General features: G+C 40.6%; 1 protein-coding gene across 2 annotated transcripts in view; it reads right to left on the bottom strand.

Annotated features, from left to right (window-relative positions):
* Positions 1-17,845, bottom strand: part of RB1CC1 (RB1 inducible coiled-coil 1) — a 95,229-nt gene that overhangs the window by 18,236 nt on the left and 59,148 nt on the right. For both annotated transcript variants that reach the window (XM_069957590.1, XM_069957591.1), the window contains exons 15-20: positions 16,437-16,587; positions 14,175-14,283; positions 8,731-8,938; positions 7,626-7,674; positions 6,778-6,825; positions 1,552-1,610 (exon numbers count right to left, since the gene is read on the bottom strand). In XM_069957590.1, coding sequence (XP_069813691.1) covers positions 1,552-1,610; positions 6,778-6,825; positions 7,626-7,674; positions 8,731-8,938; positions 14,175-14,283; positions 16,437-16,587 — 624 coding nt within the window. The remainder of the gene's footprint in view (positions 1-1,551; positions 1,611-6,777; positions 6,826-7,625; positions 7,675-8,730; positions 8,939-14,174; positions 14,284-16,436; positions 16,588-17,845) is intronic.

Raw genomic sequence — 17,845 nt, 5'->3', positions numbered from 1 at the left:
AGTATATATTACACATTTTTAAAAACTATACATAAAAACACCAAAATGATATACAAAGCACTTAGTAACAGCAGCATGGTGTGAAAGGTGGTAAAAAGAAAAACACCCAAGGGTCAAGTTGCAATCTAAGGTTTTGCTTTCATAAAGAGGCAAACAACATAAATTTTAAGACAACATCCGTAAATATCTTCGGTGTGCACATATTTTAGGATTTGCAGCATGGTTTCAATTGTAAATGCAGTGTATTGTTTCTAATAAAAACTTCAGCTGCTGAATGCAGTTTAAGGACTTATTTATAGAAGAGAAAGTTAAGATATAACTGGATGTACTTGTTATTAACGTTATGCTGTCAACCTATTTTACGTCTAATGTACCGGCTATCTCAACAAAAAGCAGTGGGTCCAGCTAGGAATACTGCAGAAGAAACCTACCTCCCCAAAAAAGGTGACAGTGAGAACCTGATAGTATTTGCATACTATAAATTAATGGACAGGTTACAAAGAGTTTTTTCTTAGAGAATTAAGATCTTATTTGGGATCTTAAAGGCATACTGCCAAGAAACATATTTTTTTTTTTTTTAATTAATTGGTGACAGAAAATTACACGGATTTGTAAATTACTGCTGTTAAAAAGTCTTCCAGTACTTTTCAGGTGCTGTATGTCCTGCAGGATGTGATGTAGTCTTTCCAGTGTGACAAAGTACTCTCTGCTTCCACCTCTGTCAGTGTTGGGGACTGCCCAAAGCAGTAAGGACAGTAATGACTGGAAGTACACTATTAAGGAAGCAATCAGGCTTGATGCTACTTTTGCACAGATTGACAAGGTTGGTTTACGTAAAATAACAGTAGTATCCAATGGATATTTGTAATTAGAATTTACAGTAATACCAAAATGAAGCACTTAGTTATCTTGGAAATCAGCCGGCTGCCTTTTAACTTGGTGTTGCTCCCCCTCCCCCGGATGCCTGGAAAAGCTGATTCCAGTCCTTGGAAACTGGGAGAAGTTTCCCAGGAATGGATCCAGCTTTTAACTCGGTGCCGGGAAGAAGCAGCACTGAGTTAAAAGGCGGCCGGCCGATGAGCGGATTTCCGAGATAACCAAGTGCTTCACTTCGTTATTACTGTGTGCGCTGCGGAATCTGTTGGTGCTATACAAATATATATTATTATTACTGTAAATCCGGTCATCTCTATTTAAAACCAACATAATTTCTCTATAAATACACAATTAAAGGGTCTCAGTGCAGCCACTGCATCGACTTTGGAAGTTCGGGTGTAATTTGTAACGCATTATGTGTGATGAAAATGAGTGTCATCCCTATTGGATTACAATGGAGGTCTGTGCAATTCCGACAGGCGTGGTGCATTACCCAAACTTTTGGATTAGAAGTCAACGCTGTCGCTAGGCTAGCAGCGTAGACACCATTTGAATGCTAAGTTGTATTCCACAAATTCAGCCCTTTTTTTTTTTTTAACGACCCCCCCCTCCAACCTACAGTATATAAGATTTGATTTTATAACAAAAAATAGACAACTAAAAAAATAAACTTACTCTCGAATTGCAATTTTTTCTGAATGCCTTGAAGACACTGAAGACATGCTTTGCGACATCTAAAACATGACAAAAACAAATTAAATATTAGCTTCAATGTGCAATAAAACTTATAGCTTATCTTCTAATGTTCATTCTCTTCCTCTACACAGGTCGCAAGTAGTGCAAAGATTACTATGGATATGCAAGTCAACCTACAATTGAACTCTCTGTCTGGTATAGGGATTATCTTAGACAATGCAGTACACACAGATGACACGTAACGCTGCAGAATATTAACAGCATCAAGAAACTCTCCATATTCAGTTCACTTAAACTACGCACAAATCCTTCTAAAAATCCAGGTTGCTATTACTTCTGTATGGTTGATATAGGTTAGGGGGATCTTATCCAGAGGGTCAGAAAACTCTTACCATTTTTCACGAACGTTTAGCTATTTTCTGTTTTGTTTAATTGTAGTTGCTGGCAACAAACCAAAGTAATGTTAGGATCTGTTCACATTAGCGTTTGAGACTTTGCCATCAATTCATTTCGATCTGACAGCTGCAATGGCTCACCATGGAGGACGCCTTTTGCTGTGAAAACGATGGATCTCACAACAGAACCTCAATGGACCCCACTGTGTGTCAATAGAGTGCTTTTTGCATTGGTTGTTATAGTATTCCTACTATAGGACTGCATAGGACACTTTGCTTAAAGGACTAATCATTTAAGCAATGAAATTAAACAAAAAAATAAAATAAACAATGTGTACCTACCTATCCAAGTGCCCTGTAGCGCTGTGTCCAGGTCCAGCTGAAAGCCGCCAGTGTCTTGTAGCACCTCCAGCTGCAACGTCATGTACCCGGCTGAGCCACTGCCCACTAAGGACACTGCCTCAATCACTGACTGGCTGAGCAGGCAATCACTCAGCCGGGCTGCGACGTTGCAGCTGGAAAAGCCAGGTATGATTCCAGACTTAAATGAAAGGTGTCCGTCAGCAGGACCCAGGAGTGGCGCTACGGAGGCATGAGCAGAAGGTTATTATGTACCCCCGCCTCCCCTGTCTGTTTTGCATTTCACAGAACATCTCCTTTAATAACTTATACAGTACTTAGGTGTTCTAGGTTCTGTAGCATTATGACTACAACAGGGTTCTCTTCATATGTGGATATGACATTCATGGTGTTGCAATCCAATGTCTTTTAACAAGAAATATACGTTTGTATTACAGTTTTTCCTTTTCTTTACTAAAAAGGTGGAAATTTATTGGAATATTAGATCTGCCCGTGCTGTAGTTTGTGTAAGCCCAATATATATTGTATATAATAACGTATTCCCCCGTTTTCACTATTTGGCTCTTCACAAGATATGCAATTGGTGATGATATCTCATCTCATATTTTAAATATCACATGACCAAATAAGTTTTTCGGTGCTATGAGTAGGGTCTAACGACCGAATCGAGTCAGATTGCCTGATCACACGTATATCCTGTTCCTAGGCAGTTTTTAAGATGGATTAAATAAAGTCGACTTTTGGATTTTGCACTTGTTTTCTCAGTACCTAGGTATTGCAGTATCGGCCTGTAGTCCCCTAGATGTCACAGCCATCATTACCGGGGCCATGTAGGTGGTTATATGACTGGTTAATGACAGCTGGCGGGTATAGATGTTCCTGGCACCAAATAAGTTTTAGAAAAGTAGTACACAAATGTGAAGGCACGTGCATTGGCCAAACTAGATACAAGTACACATTCAGGTATGTACAGAGTAGATGAATATAACCGCACCACATTGTTATTGGGGTGGGCAAGAGGTGTGTGTAGGGCTGCAGTAAGGAGGCGTTATCATGTCTCCAGTCTCAATCCCCCAGTGTGTTTTTATTTTCTACATATTCTGACAGTTTATTCACTGCTAGACACTACAGAAATACGGCCGTAAAAAAAGAAATAAAAAAAGGCCAGAAGTCATCTTCATAAACGTCAAAGAAAGGAAACAACTACAGTGCCTGTCAGCTTGTATGGGATTATTTATTAAAGTTATAATCAGTCACAATATGGCAGGTATATGGCATTTATAATATTATTGTTTATAGATTTTTCTAATAAAAGACATCCTCAAAGTAATCAAAGTAATGATCAGTCACAATATGGCAGGTATATGGCATTTATAATAATATTGTTTATAGATTTTTCTAATAAAAGACATCCCTATATTCATATGACAGGTCCTCTTGAAAGGCAACTGAATTATTTCTTCCTTTTCCCATTAAGATGTTCAATAACAGGCATGTGTATTGCATATTTTTATATAATAACTTATGCACTAATGTGACCCAAAGACTCTTTCATAATAAATAGCACAGGAACACAGAGAGCTACATTCCTACAAGAGGTCAGGACCAAATAGATGTTTACATGAAGAGCCACTCATTTACTTCTCCTTCAGGCAAAAATCAGTAACATTTGCAGGATTGGAAGTCGACTTAAGTCGTATGACTGGAAGCTCAACGAAGATGTACTTCCAGAAGTAATAAAACAATGATACAAAGAAGGATATTTTATAAATACACATTATATAAATGTTCAATTCTGAATATTTTACTGTATGTCTCTGTCTTTTAACCCTGTGTCAATGAAGCGGGAAATGCTCAGTGGTTCAATATGTGCTAAGCACTCAGCATAATGACTAATATACCTTACTATGACCCCTTCACCATATAGGACTGTGTTTACTTACATAGGAAGAACTGTTTTACTAAAACATATAATTTGTTTAGAAACACTGACAAGTTTTACAGACCTGGAAAATAGTTATTGGTTTCTAAACCTGCTGGTGTAATAGAGGGGCAACGGGTTCACTGGTAAATTAGATGGCATATAAATCCACTAATAGATATTTCCCACCCCAAAATATTTCATTCCAGGGTGAGAAAAGGAGCTGGGAGCTGAATCTCAACTCTGTATAATATTTTTAGGGCTTAGCTGAAAATGTTTCACATTCCGTTATTTAGACAGCATAAGTAAATGTAAAATCTATTGGAGTAGCGTTAGGCTTTAGCACAAATATGAAGCGATCCAAGATTGAAAACAGATTATGTGATAAACTGAGGAAAAGTATGCTGAGATAGGAGGAAGAACACAGAAGTAGTGTGTGATGTGAGAAAAGTCAGATATACTGTACTCCTTCCAGCATATTAGGGAACCAGAAATAAAACAGTTACATAAGGAATAAGATCAGCTACTAAAATGCCATTCTATGATTTATGTTAAAGTCTAGCTGTCATGAAAGAAAAACTTTTGACATGTCACGGAGACATGTCAAAAGTTTTGATCGGTCTGGGTCTTTGCTTGGCACATTCTCTCCCAGCTCTGTGTCATTTGACCAGGATGGCCGTATAATGTTAGGGCCCTATTACACGGAAAGAATATCAAGAGTGTGGCAAAAAAAAACCTGTTCTATTGTTCGCCTGCAGCAGCTATAGCTTTACATTTGGGAAAACAGAGTTTTATTCTGGCGTACAGGGTCGGGTGAGAGAGGCGGCAACTACTTATTGGGGTGGAGAGCCATCCATGACTAGTCACGGCTCTCTGCCTGCTTGACAGACAGAGACCAGTTAGTGGCTTTTCTGCATGTCAGTCATCCCCGCACTGTGTGTGTATTATGGTGAACAATTTCAAGTCGTAAAACCATGTTAATTCGTGGTAAAACCGCATGCACAGTCCAGGACCACAAAAAAACAAATCAGCTGAACCACAAACGCTACGTTTAGCCTTGCCTTTAAAGACAGTCTTATAAGTATATTAGGGAATTACATTTTGCGTACATTTCTCCAACATACCCATTACTTTACATTATCAGACCCCATGAAGAGAGGAGCAGCATTCAAGGGGGAGTAGAGAGAGGAGAGGGGCACTCATAATGCATTTTCTTTCTGTCCTCCAATTAGGGCGTGCCATATTGGCCTAAATCAATATCGCGGCTAATTGTACATGTAGCTGTGGTACCGATAACTGATCGATAATTATGACACGCCCCTTTTGTAACCCCCCCCCTTGCAAGCTACACTCACTTGACCGTGCCAAACTGAGGATATTTTGTTTCAATTGAGTAAAAAAAAAAAAGAATTGTAACACAAGGCTGTGCATTTAGTCTATTGTCATCATTAGGGGGTCTCAGCAGAGTTATACAGCTATGTACACACAGGAGGGGACAGGTCCCTATATATACACTATGTACACACAGGAGGAAGAGGGACAGGCCTGTATATATAGAGGCATGTCCCCCTCACTCCTTTGTGTATATGGTGTATAAATAAGGACCTGTGCCCTCCTATATGTATATAGTGTATATACAGGGACCTGTCCCCTCCTGTGTATATATAGTGTATAAATAGAGACCTGTGTGACAGCTCTGCTATTCCAGGCACAGCCAAAGCTACATGTGGTGTGCAGGAACTGAGACAGCTCTGCTATTCCAGGAACAACCAGAGCCTGTGTGTACATGGAGAATCCGCTTTCTCCTTTAGCCTCTGCCTCCAGTTGTCAGTAATAAGAGGCAGAGCACTGCAGTGAAAGTGGCTCCTCCGTGCAGTAACCTGCCGCTAAACAGACACTGTCCCATTCCCAGCGGGATCGTTATCTGGCCTGGGACCTCCTGGAGACTGTAAGTGACGGGGGAGGGCTGTGTGGACAGCAGCAGAAGCACAGTAATAGGTTACCTCCTGATGGCTGGTGCTGTCTGTTAGTTACATGCAGGGGGCATAGCTGTGGCAGCGCACAGTGACTGGAGCCTAGGATACGCTCTAGCTCCAGGTTACTGCTTTGCACGACAATTGCCCTGTTTGACAGGACAGGTCCCGGCAGTGAAGGGAGGGGGAGGGGGCAGAGCGGTCAACCTAGAAGAAGCGGTCCGGTCTTCAGCCTGCATGTGACGGGGAGAGAGAACACGCTGGCGTCACTGCACATAAGGCATTCAAACCTGTAAAAATACTGCAGATACCGTCCTGGCAAAGTTAAGGTCGGTTAACCGACGCCAGAGACGGTATCAGTATTTTCACGGTATACCGCCCAGCCCTACCTTCAGTCCCATTTTATTTCCTCATACATGTGACTAAAGCTTTATGTAGAAGACATTTTTACTTTATGTGTACCAAGTTTCTGGTGTTATTTGTCAACATTATTATACATGGAAGAAAGTGCTAAAGAGGAAAAAGACACTGTTTGGTATAATATGTTCTCTCTTACCAGTCTCTGGTTTAGTCGCTTATTTTCTTCTTCCTTTTGCTGCAATGTCTGGAAGGAGAAAAAGAGAAACAAAAATCTGTAAAATATATTCAAATACAATGCCGTAGAGACATGTCAAAAGCGTTGATCGGTTTGGGTCTGAGTGTTCAGGCCTGTACCATCGCGAGAACAAACAGAGAGAGTTATTTCTTACGACAGGTACACTTTAAATATTTTTGCAAATGGCTTTATTTAGCTCCTTCTCAAGGTAAAATCAGTGGTCAGACTGATATACATATATAGTGTAGATGTACAGAGATATAGGAGGAGATTTATCAAACATGATGTAAATTGAAACTGGCTCACTCGCCCCTAGCAACCAATCAGATTCCAACTTTTTTATTTTTCAAAGAGTCTGTGAGGAATGAAAAGTGGAAGCTGATTGGTTGCTAGGGGCAACTGAGCCAGTTTCACTTTACACCATGATTGATAAATCTCCCCCATAGAGTGTATATATACACACATAATATATACACAAAGAGGTAACCTGGACAACGAGCTGTCAACAATGGAAGGGAAAGCGCAGCATAACAGGAACAGGATGTCAGTTTACTTAATAAATTTGTTTGAAAAATATTTACAGTAACTTGACGAGCCCTGTTAGTTTAGATGGGAATGCCCCATTATGTTTTGCTCAATTGCTCTTTTAAATTAGTTCTTGTTACATCTATGTCTTCCTGTAAAATTTTTGCATGAGTTATTACCTTGTGAAAAAATTATTCCCTTGCTGCAGATCTACGGTAAGAGAATATTAGAAAGTATTCTGGATACTGCAGGAGCAATAGGACTCCAACAAGACCAATACTTACTCTCTCTAGCAGCATAATCTTTTGTTTTTCCTCTGACAATGCAGCATCACTAAAAGAAAGAGCAGACAATGTGGGGTGAATCAATCATATTGTTTGTTATGGACGCTACATTATAACACAGGGATGTCAGCAGCGAGGGGTGGGAAATCTTGGACTGTGCGAGAATCCTGTGGTATGACATAAAGTCCATTACAACCTCAAGTGACTGTGTGGAACGATTGCTGAGTATCATTGTGATAGAACTACGGGAGAGTTTTGGGAAAGATTTTTTATTTTAATTTTAGTTTTTTTTATTAGTTGTTAACAACTACCATAGCACATAAGAAATAAAAACACCAGACACATAATATTCTGTCCAAATTTCGTTGGAACAGAGATAAAGACAAAATCCTTCTACATAGCTTTTCTCTCTTCTTATTTCTCTTATTATCTCTTTCCTTCACCCGCCATTATTTACAGAGGGCTACAATCATAATTAACCCTTTAACTCAAACCTAAATATATATCCCCTCCCCATAAAAAAAGGGGGGGATTAATTTACGATTCCTCCCCTCTTGTTTTCCCATGTTTAAAGGTTGATTTTACTGGATAGTTATGATTACAGAGCTATGATATATATATATATATATATGTATGTATATTATATTGTTAAGATCCCAGCTGTCATATACAACCGCTGGTCCCGATCTGGATCAAATAGTGATGGCTGGTAATCACCCCCTCCTTTTGCTTCCAGCCCTACACTACCTGTAGTTAATAAAAAGATGGGGGGGGGGAGCTTAAAATTTGCAGCCGTGTTATAACTTTTATTACCCTACACTTGATCCATCTGGAAACTTGCTTATTAAAGATAGAGCTTTAAAAGTGGAAGTGAAAAAAACAAAACACAGGCTACACAACAATATATAATACCGTCCTATTTACTCAGCAGTTAAACTAGTACAGAGGGGGGGGGGGGGGAAATCTCACACAATAATAACAGTGAGAGACACATCATCTTTGTATGGTCTATGATGGGCCGCTCAGTAGGTGATGACTAATACAAAAAGAGGAAAAGGTTTAAACTGTTGACAAAGCTTTTGCCCAAAACACAGAGTGCACTTACTGAACAGTTGTCATGCTGATCTCTAAAGTGGGCTCCATTCTGTCTTCGTCTTCGCAAGGAAGTTCAGGCACAAAAGCTCCACTAGGCTCAGAGGCCGGAGCAGTGTGAGTTGAAGACACAAAACTCCTAAGCTTGCAAACTTCCTCATCCAGTCTCTTCTTCTCCACGAGTAAACGCGCTCGGTCTTCAGACAGTGTTTCGATTAAATCTGCGGAATAACCCAGAAAACATAAGTTAAAAAAATGCTCCATACATCTTTAGTATCTGAATCTGGTAGTACTATACATGAATAGGTAGGAATGTACTCAAGACTGCTTATTACTGACTCATTTACTTTTTTAGGCTGGGTTCACACTACGTATATTTCAGTCAGTATTGTGGGCCTCATATTGCAACCAAAACCAGGAGTGGATTAAAAACAGAGAAAGGATCTGTTCACACAATGTTGAAATTGAGTGGATGGCTGCCATATAATGGCAAATATTTGCTGTTATTTTAAAACAACGGCTGTTGTATTGAAATAATGGCCGTTATTTACTGTTATATGACGGCCATCTACTCAATTTCATCATTGTGTGAACAGATCCTTTCTGTGTTTTATAATCCACTCCTGGTTTTGGTTGCAATATGAGGACCACAATACTGACTGAAATATACATAGTGTGAACCCAGCCTTACACATCAGAAGTTGCTGGGGCATACCACTTTACAAAAACTTGTATGGTTTTGTTAGATTTTAGTGCTTTTACTGCTGCTATTGAGCCTCACCCAAAGTACACATATTTTTCTCATTCTTTACATTTTAGGAGACTGGACAAGAACTGGGTAGTAAATATACATGAGCTTTCTTTCTCTTACTTCTGTGGCTTATCTCTGCTCTCTGCTATGCCATAGTGCTATGAAAAGTGTGCTGTGCCTGGCTGAGGAATCACACAGGACTATAGGTGTCATGTGGGATGGAGAGGGGTCACTAGGTTTGCAAAGTGGTATCTGAGCAGAAATTAAAGAAACAGCAGCAACACAGCAAGGAAGGAGTAACACTAAGCACCAAACTGTAGTTGCTGAGAAGCTAAACATTTACCATTTACCTATTTTTCTGGGATGTGATGTAACAAAAAAATCAACTATTTTACATGTTGCTGTGATTTTGCACTTATGCCATTCAGAAATGTGATAATTTAATAGTTTGGGTGATTCTGCATGCGGCAATACCAAATGTTTTTTTTGTTTTTGTTTTTTAATTACAATTTTTATTTTATAAATAGAAAAGGGGGGTGCTTTAAACCTTTTTTTATGGGATGGATTTTTGATAATGGTGTAAATGACCGTCACAATTTTACTTATGTTTTATTTATTTATTTCTTTGTTACATAACGTTTTTCTTTGCTAATTATTTTTAAAATGGTTTTATTTTTTAACCTATGGAGCTGTATGGGATGTCAATTTTTGCGCTGTGATGACATTTTTTTATATAATGTGACCAAAAAAAAAAAAAAAACAGCAATCTTGGCGTCCCCCCCCTTTTCATTCACACCATTCACCGTATGGGAACACTACTGTTATATTTTAATCGATCAGACAATTATGCACACTATGTAATATAATATGTTTGTTTGTTTATTTTATTATTTTTACATATTTTATTTGAGTAATGGGAAGGGGGTGTGATTTTTTTTTTTTTGGGGGGGGGGAGGGGCTTTGGGATATTTCCAAAAACATACACTGGTCAATGCTATGCCATAGCATAAGACTGATCAATGTTATTAGCGTTTTGCACAGGGTACGTCCATGGTTGTCTGGCGACAGGTGGCTGTGGCGTACTGGTATGTCCTTGGTTGTCTAAGGGTTAAAAAAATATTTAATTTTTTTTTTACACTTGTTTGTTGTCCCCCTAAGGCAGGCATGTCCAAAGTCCGTCCCGCGGGCCATTTGCGGCCCACGTTCCGAACTTTTTTTACGGCCCCCCAGGTATCCGGCAGCAACACGCCACTCTAGTGCACAGAAAAGGAAAGCCGAAATCTCGCGATGTCCGAGATTTCGGCTTTCCTTTCCTGTGCACTAGAGCAGTGTTTTCCAAACAGTGTGCCGCGGGCGCCGTCCCCCTCACCTACTGGCCCGGACGTGCTCCTCCAATCAGGGAAGACCAGGAGCGTGGTGCGCTCCACGCTCCCGGTCTCCCCTGATTGGAGGAGCACGTCTTGGCCAGTAGGTGAAGGGGACGGCGCCCGCGGCGAGCATCTCAAGGAAGGTGAGCAGGGATGGGGGAGAAACAGGAGAGAAGCAGGGGGGAGAGAAACATGGGGATGGGGGAGAAGCAGGGGGGAGAGAAACATGGGGATGGGGGAGAAGCAGGGGGGAGAGAAACATGGGGATGGGGGGGAAGCAGGGGGGAGAGAAACATGGGGATGGGGGAGAAGCAGGGGGGGGGAGAGAAACATGGGGATGGGGGAGAAGCAGGGGGGAGAGAAACATGGGAATGGGGGAGAAGCAGGGGGGAGAGAAACATGGGAATGGGGGAGAAGCAGGGGGGAGAGAAACATGGGGATGGGGGAGAAGCAGGGGGGAGAGAAATATGGGGATGGGGGAGAAGCAGGGGGGAGAGAAATATGGGGATGGGGGAGAAGCAGGGGGGAGAGAAACATGGGGATGGGGGAGAAGCAGGGGGGAGAGAAACATGGGGATGGGGGAGAAGCAGGGGGGAGAGAAACATGGGGATGAGGGAGAAGCAGGGGGGAGAGAAACATGGGGATGGGGGAGAAGCAGGGGGGAGAGAAACATGGGGATGGGGGAAAAGAAGGGGGGAGAGAAACATGGGGATGGGGGAGAAGCAGGGGGGAGAGAAACATGGGGATGAGGGAGAAGCAGGGGGGAGAGAAACATGGGGATGGGGGAGAAGCAGGGGGGAGAGAAACATGGGGATGGGGGAGAAGCAGGGGGGAGAGAAACATGGGGATGGGGGAGAAACAGGGGGGAGAGAAACATGGGGATGGGGAGAAACGGGAGAGAAGCAGGGGGGAGAAAAACATGGGGATGGGGGAGAGAAACAGGGATATCCCTTTTGTGTTTATCGAAACAGGCCCAGGTTTCACACTGAGTGAGTATAAATACATTTAGAATCTATATTATTAACTATATGTATAATATGTACTGTTTTAGTGTCATTTTGTGCCATTTTGGTTGGTGGTGTGCCCCGGGATTTTTTAAGTATAAAAAGTATGCCATTTTCAATAAACTTTGTAAAAAAAGTTTATTTGCATTCATTTTAATGGTCCAAAGAATGTCAAGCAAAATGGTCGGCCCCCGCACATGTTCACTTCATCACATTTGGCACTCTTCGAAAAAAGTTTGGACATGCCTGCCCTAAGGGGACTTCTATGAGCAATACCATGATTGTTCATAGAGATAAATGCAGTACATATGCATTACAGACACCATGACGTATAAGTACTTCTTAAGGGGTTTATGTTATGCCTCATCAATGAATATGCTCTATTATCCAGTGCTACAAAAACATGGCCACTTTCTTCCAGAGACAGCCCCACTCTTGTCCCCAGCTTGGGTGGGGTTTTGCTGCTCAGTTCCATTGAAGTGAATGGAGCTGAATTGCAAACCGCAGAGTCGTGTTGTCTCTGGAAGAAAGTGGCCATGTTTTTGTACCACTGGATAACCCCTTTAAGGGTATATTCACACGAACGGGCTCGCAGCGAGAATCTCCTGGCAGTTCCCACACACTACATACTTGCTGCGGTCTAAACGACCGCAGCGAGTATGTAATTCTGCCGCCCTTAACCCCCTCTGCTCCCGGACGGCTCCCCCGCTGTAAGCATACTTTACCTGTCCTTACTGCACGGGTCCGGCGTCCTGCTCTCCCGTCCGGCCAATCAGTGGCTGCGGCTGGGAAACACACTAATTGGCCGGACGGGAGAGCAGGATGCCGGACCCGTGCAGCAAGGACAGGTAAAGTATGCTTACAGCGGGGGAGCCGGCCAGGAGCAGAAGGGGTTAAGGGCGGCAGAATTACATACTCGCTGCGGTCGTTTAGATCGCAGCAAGTATGTAGTGTGTGGGAACTGCCAGGACCTGCCGGGCTCGCAGCGAGAATCTCGCTGCGAGCCCGTTCGTGTGAATATACCCTAAATCCTATAAAGAATGTTCCAAGCATATGTCATGTACTTTTCTTACATGATATACGTATATGACAACATAATCCAAGAAGTAATACTCATTTTATTCCATGGTCACGATTAAATATTTCAACTTTATTTGCCATAATCTATGCTATTATCTTTGACCCGCTGAAGCCAGAAACATTCACAGCCTTAGTCTACATTTAATGTGGGTATCTTCCGCACAGTTACATCATCTGTTTTAGAATTGTGATGTGGGTTCCAGAAAGTTTACAATTATATTCACAGTATGACACACTCCATAATACAATTACTGCCACTGTCCTAGGGTCAAACAATAACTATGTTGTACTTGCATTATTGTGGATATTTCAAAGCTGTAATATGGATTTGTCTAGGAAATACTATATTAACATAATTTGCTGATAAGAGTCATGTCCGTTGATGTAATTACATAGTAAAAAAAAAATAAATCCACCATAAATGTATCTTCCTTTCAAGAAGCAACATTGGCCTCAGCATTATATATTTTTATACAGAGCCATACTGCCATAGCCTAGCTAGCATTCACATTATGTTTGCACTACTCTTAGATTTGACTCCAAGAAGCCTAGGAAAATAGGAGGCAAATGATTTAAGAGCTGTAATGGCAGTCATTTCCTGTCACTTCGAGAAAACAAAAAAGGAAAAAACAAGCGTAATTGAAACAATGGCCGAGCAGAAATCTGCTTCGGATGCTTCCCTGTCAATTTCAATGACATAACATACTCGCAGAAGGATTGTCGTGCCACTACGAGTAAGTAAAAGTCAGCCCCCTTAACCCCCCCCTCCCCCCCGTGGCCTGGTACATACATTACTGGTCTGCGGCTTGCTTGGGGGGCACCCAGCGTCTGGACGTCCGGCTCAGCCAATCAGTGGCTGCGGCGGGGCAGCACATTGATTGGCTGAGCGGGACTTCCACACACTGGGAACCCTTAAAGCAAGCCGGAGTGCGGACTGGTAATGTATGTATTGGGGCGAGTATGTAATCTTACTGAAAGTGAAAGGGAAGGATCCACAGCGGATTTCGCTGCCAACTCTCAGTGTGAAATCAGCTGCAGATCCGTTACGTGTGAACTCACGCTTAGACTTAACAAAAGATGTCTAAATAACCATTCTGTAGACTACTTTTGGGTAAATGCTTGTTTGATTGGCAGCTTGGCCCAGCATGATACGCATGCATCTTCCCTGGGTAGAGAGGTATTAGATAGCAGTATGTTTAACTATATGGACTTGTTTTATGTTAATACCAATTGTGATTTTCTGCACACAACTTACCTTTATCTCTTTCCTGTTGCTGCGTAACACTCTTCAGCTTCTCATTCAGTTCATTGATGATATTTTCTTTTTTAAGTCTCTCTCTTGTTAAAACAGTGTTAAAGTTTGTCTACAGGAAACATAAAAAAATCCAATAAAGAACTGATTTATTTATAGAATATTCTCTGCAGATACTGATCACTGTTGAGTTAAAGACGTCCTCAGGCAATATTTTACCCTCCATATAATGCACAATCCCCACCACTGTTCCTGCTGTGTCATCTGTGGCAGCTCTGCTGCATCCATACACATTCATTCATTACTGTATCTAGGTCATGTGTCCTCTGATCAGCCACCATCTTGACTTTCAAATTAAAAACTGCATCCTCTTCCTTTAAAATCTGCTCTTGATCCTATGATGCATCAGCACAGCATCACATGGGCAGCTAAAGCCACTAACATATCTGCCTGCTGAAGGGACAGTGCAATAATGCTCATCGCTATGTATATCTATGGAAAAAAGTGTAAAGGTTTGCTACACCTCACTAATGTATATGGCTTAAAACCACACTTCGAGTGCACTACTGTTTTAGCGCCCAAGGACAAAAGGTAATGTGTTAGGTAAGTAGGCTCTCTAGAAGTAGGTATGGTAATGTAAGTATGTATATTTACTCTATAGTCAGACAGATGGTGTGGGGTAAAATTGAATATTTAATATATAACTTAATGTCATGAATAAAAAACATGATTACAAACATATATGTGAAATAGAACAGTAGCTAATATTACATAGGATCTACTAAATTCATAAACTGTAAACATTTAGTACCCAGAGTCTACTAAATTCATAGAAGATTAAAACATAAGTATATATGAAGCCAAATTGTGCTAGCTGTGCAAGGTCCTTTGCGCTGATAGCCAAGACAAAAATATAAGTGTAGGATGTATAGTTGCTCCAAGTTCATATAACTGAAGTATTTTTTGTAGACAGTTTAATATTATACATATGGTTAGTTCTGTAGCGCTTGATAACAAACTTTGTGGTGATTTGTAAATATTTATCCACAATCTGTAAATATCAGGAGCTCTGTAATAATCTATAAATATTTATGAGCAATTTCATCCAATTGTTATTTCATGTATTTGTTAGTAATGTTTGGTGTATAACATAGTTTGATTTGGTTATTTTATGTACAATGCTTCAATCGTGCTAGACGTCTCATCACAGCATAGTTCGGTACAAGGATGCAGCGCTGTAAGTGATGAGACATCTAGCGCGATTGAAGCATTTTACATGCAATAACCAAATCGAACTATGTTATACACCAAACATTACTAACAAATACATGAAATAACAATAAAATGAAGTTGCTCATAAATATAGATTATTACAGAGCTCCTGATATTTACAGATTGTGGATACTTACAAATCACTACAAAGTTCGATATCAAGCGCTACAGAACTAACCATATGTATAATATTAAACTGTTTACAAAAAATACATCGGCTATATGAACTTGGAACAACTATACATCCTATACTTATTAATATCTATATATTTGTCTTGGCTATCAGTGCAAAGGGCCCTGCACAGCTAGCATAATTTGGCTTCATATATACTTATGTTTTAATCTTCTATGAATTTAGTAGACTCTGGGTACTAAATGTTTACGAATTTTATGAATTTAGTAGATCCTATGTAATATTAGATACTGTTCTATTTCATATATATGTTTGTAATCATGTTTTTTATTTATGACATTTAGTTATATATTACATATTCAATTTTACCCCACACCATCTGTCTGACTATAGAGTAAATATATATACTTACATTAGCATACCTACTTCTAGAGAGCTATGTATATCTAAATAACCTAAGAGACTTGTATACAGTCAGGGAGACTGAACTATTATTAAACTCATTATGGCTGTATATTATTCATCAGTATCTCTAATGATGACAGCCTCCTAAATATAGGTCTCCTAAATCCATGTTTTCTAGGCAGGACTAGGACTAAATACATCTTTTCAACGCGGTGGGATTCAATGGCGAGGCAATCAGATTTGGGTTGGGATGAATTTTGTTTATCTCTAGACAACATACGCTTATTCCTCTCCTTACTTTAGGATCCAATTCTGGCTTTGGTTTAAAACGCTGAAGAAAAAGACTATTGCATGTACAAGCTACCTCTTGTTATGAACCAAGAACCTGCAAACAAACTGCATGGGTGTTTCCAGCCAAAGTGTGTCTTAAAGGAACACACTCAGTTGTTACTGACCTGTTGTTCTGCTATAAGAGAGATCCTGAGGTTCTGCATTTCTTCTGTTTTTTTCCTTTCCTGATGGTCAATTTGCTCAAGAATCATCTGTTTCTCCTGCTGAAGCATTTCTTGAAGCTCTCGAACCATACTATGTGCTAGCTCAGGGGAACTTGAAAGAGAAAAAAGAATTAGTAACAAACTCACAACACAAACATTTACTGGTATTTTGTTTTGAGAAATTTTCTATAGAAAGAAATACTGTTAAAGGGGTTGGCCACTTTATAATAAAATTGCTCAGTGTAGAGTATTAGTAAGTGTACTCACTGTATATACTGACAGCAGATCCCTGTTTTCCCTTATAGAGCTAATATCAGACTCCCCTCCTCCAGGCTGGGCTGCCCTGCTCTGTGGTGTTTTGGTCCATAAGATTCCTTACATGGAGGATCATGTGACCATGCCCCGCCCCCCAGTGTCCACCACTGAGCCTGTATATGTCTATGGAGGACACAGTGGACAGGGCATGGTCACATGCTCCTCCGTGTCGGCCATTTTCTCCTATGACAATCCTTCTCTAGTTCATGTCTATGAGACTACTACAGCTTGTGACTTTTTGCAGTTGCCACAAGTTCATGCAACATGTCATGTCAGCAAAATGCTTTACTCCCTGGCTCTCTGCGATAGATGGTCTCCGTAGACTCACAGTGGGGACCATCTCCTGCAGTGAGACAGAAATAAGCAGCAAGCTAGGAAGTGAGGCTCTTATATGAGCTCCGCTCCCGGCTCTAACAATAAGTGGGGTCTGAAAACCCAGACACCGACCAATCCACGTGTTTCAACGTGTCTCTAGGACAAAGTTCCTTAAAGGGGGAGTCCATTTAACTGGCAATCTTGTTCTACACACAAGTTATGTTTTGGTAAAAGCTTACAAACTCGTGTACTTGCTGTTATATGCCTATATGGGAAAAGCAGGAGGAACAGACAGATAGCAGAACTCTGAATATGAAGAAACCAACTCCAACACAGCACATGCCAGCGTGCCAGAGCAGATGTGAAACACATTCAAAGATCTATCTGTAAGTTGTACAACAATGTCAATAAAGAAGCCTATTATAGTTCTCTTAAAAAGGACAATAAAATAAGAAACAATCAAAGGGCTGAATAGCTTTTACATGCATTACACACTAAAATAAAAAATCATAAATAAATCTTCATTTTTTAAGACAAAAAATGACACAAAACCTTCCAAAAAGATGAAGCTTAGCAATTGCATTGCACAGTGCTTGCACATTTACTGTGTAATGCTTAGTCTATCCAACTATTTAGCTGAAACCACAAGAAGTCACCTTACTAATTCTAGTTTAAGTAAAGTAAAGCAGAATTCATTTCTATAATTAACACATTGTAATGCTGCTTCTGACACCTCATGA

Source organism: Dendropsophus ebraccatus, chromosome 2 (assembly GCF_027789765.1).
Source record: "Dendropsophus ebraccatus isolate aDenEbr1 chromosome 2, aDenEbr1.pat, whole genome shotgun sequence".
NCBI lineage: Eukaryota > Metazoa > Chordata > Amphibia > Anura > Hylidae > Dendropsophus > Dendropsophus ebraccatus.
This window is presented reverse-complemented; position numbering and strand designations above follow the sequence as displayed.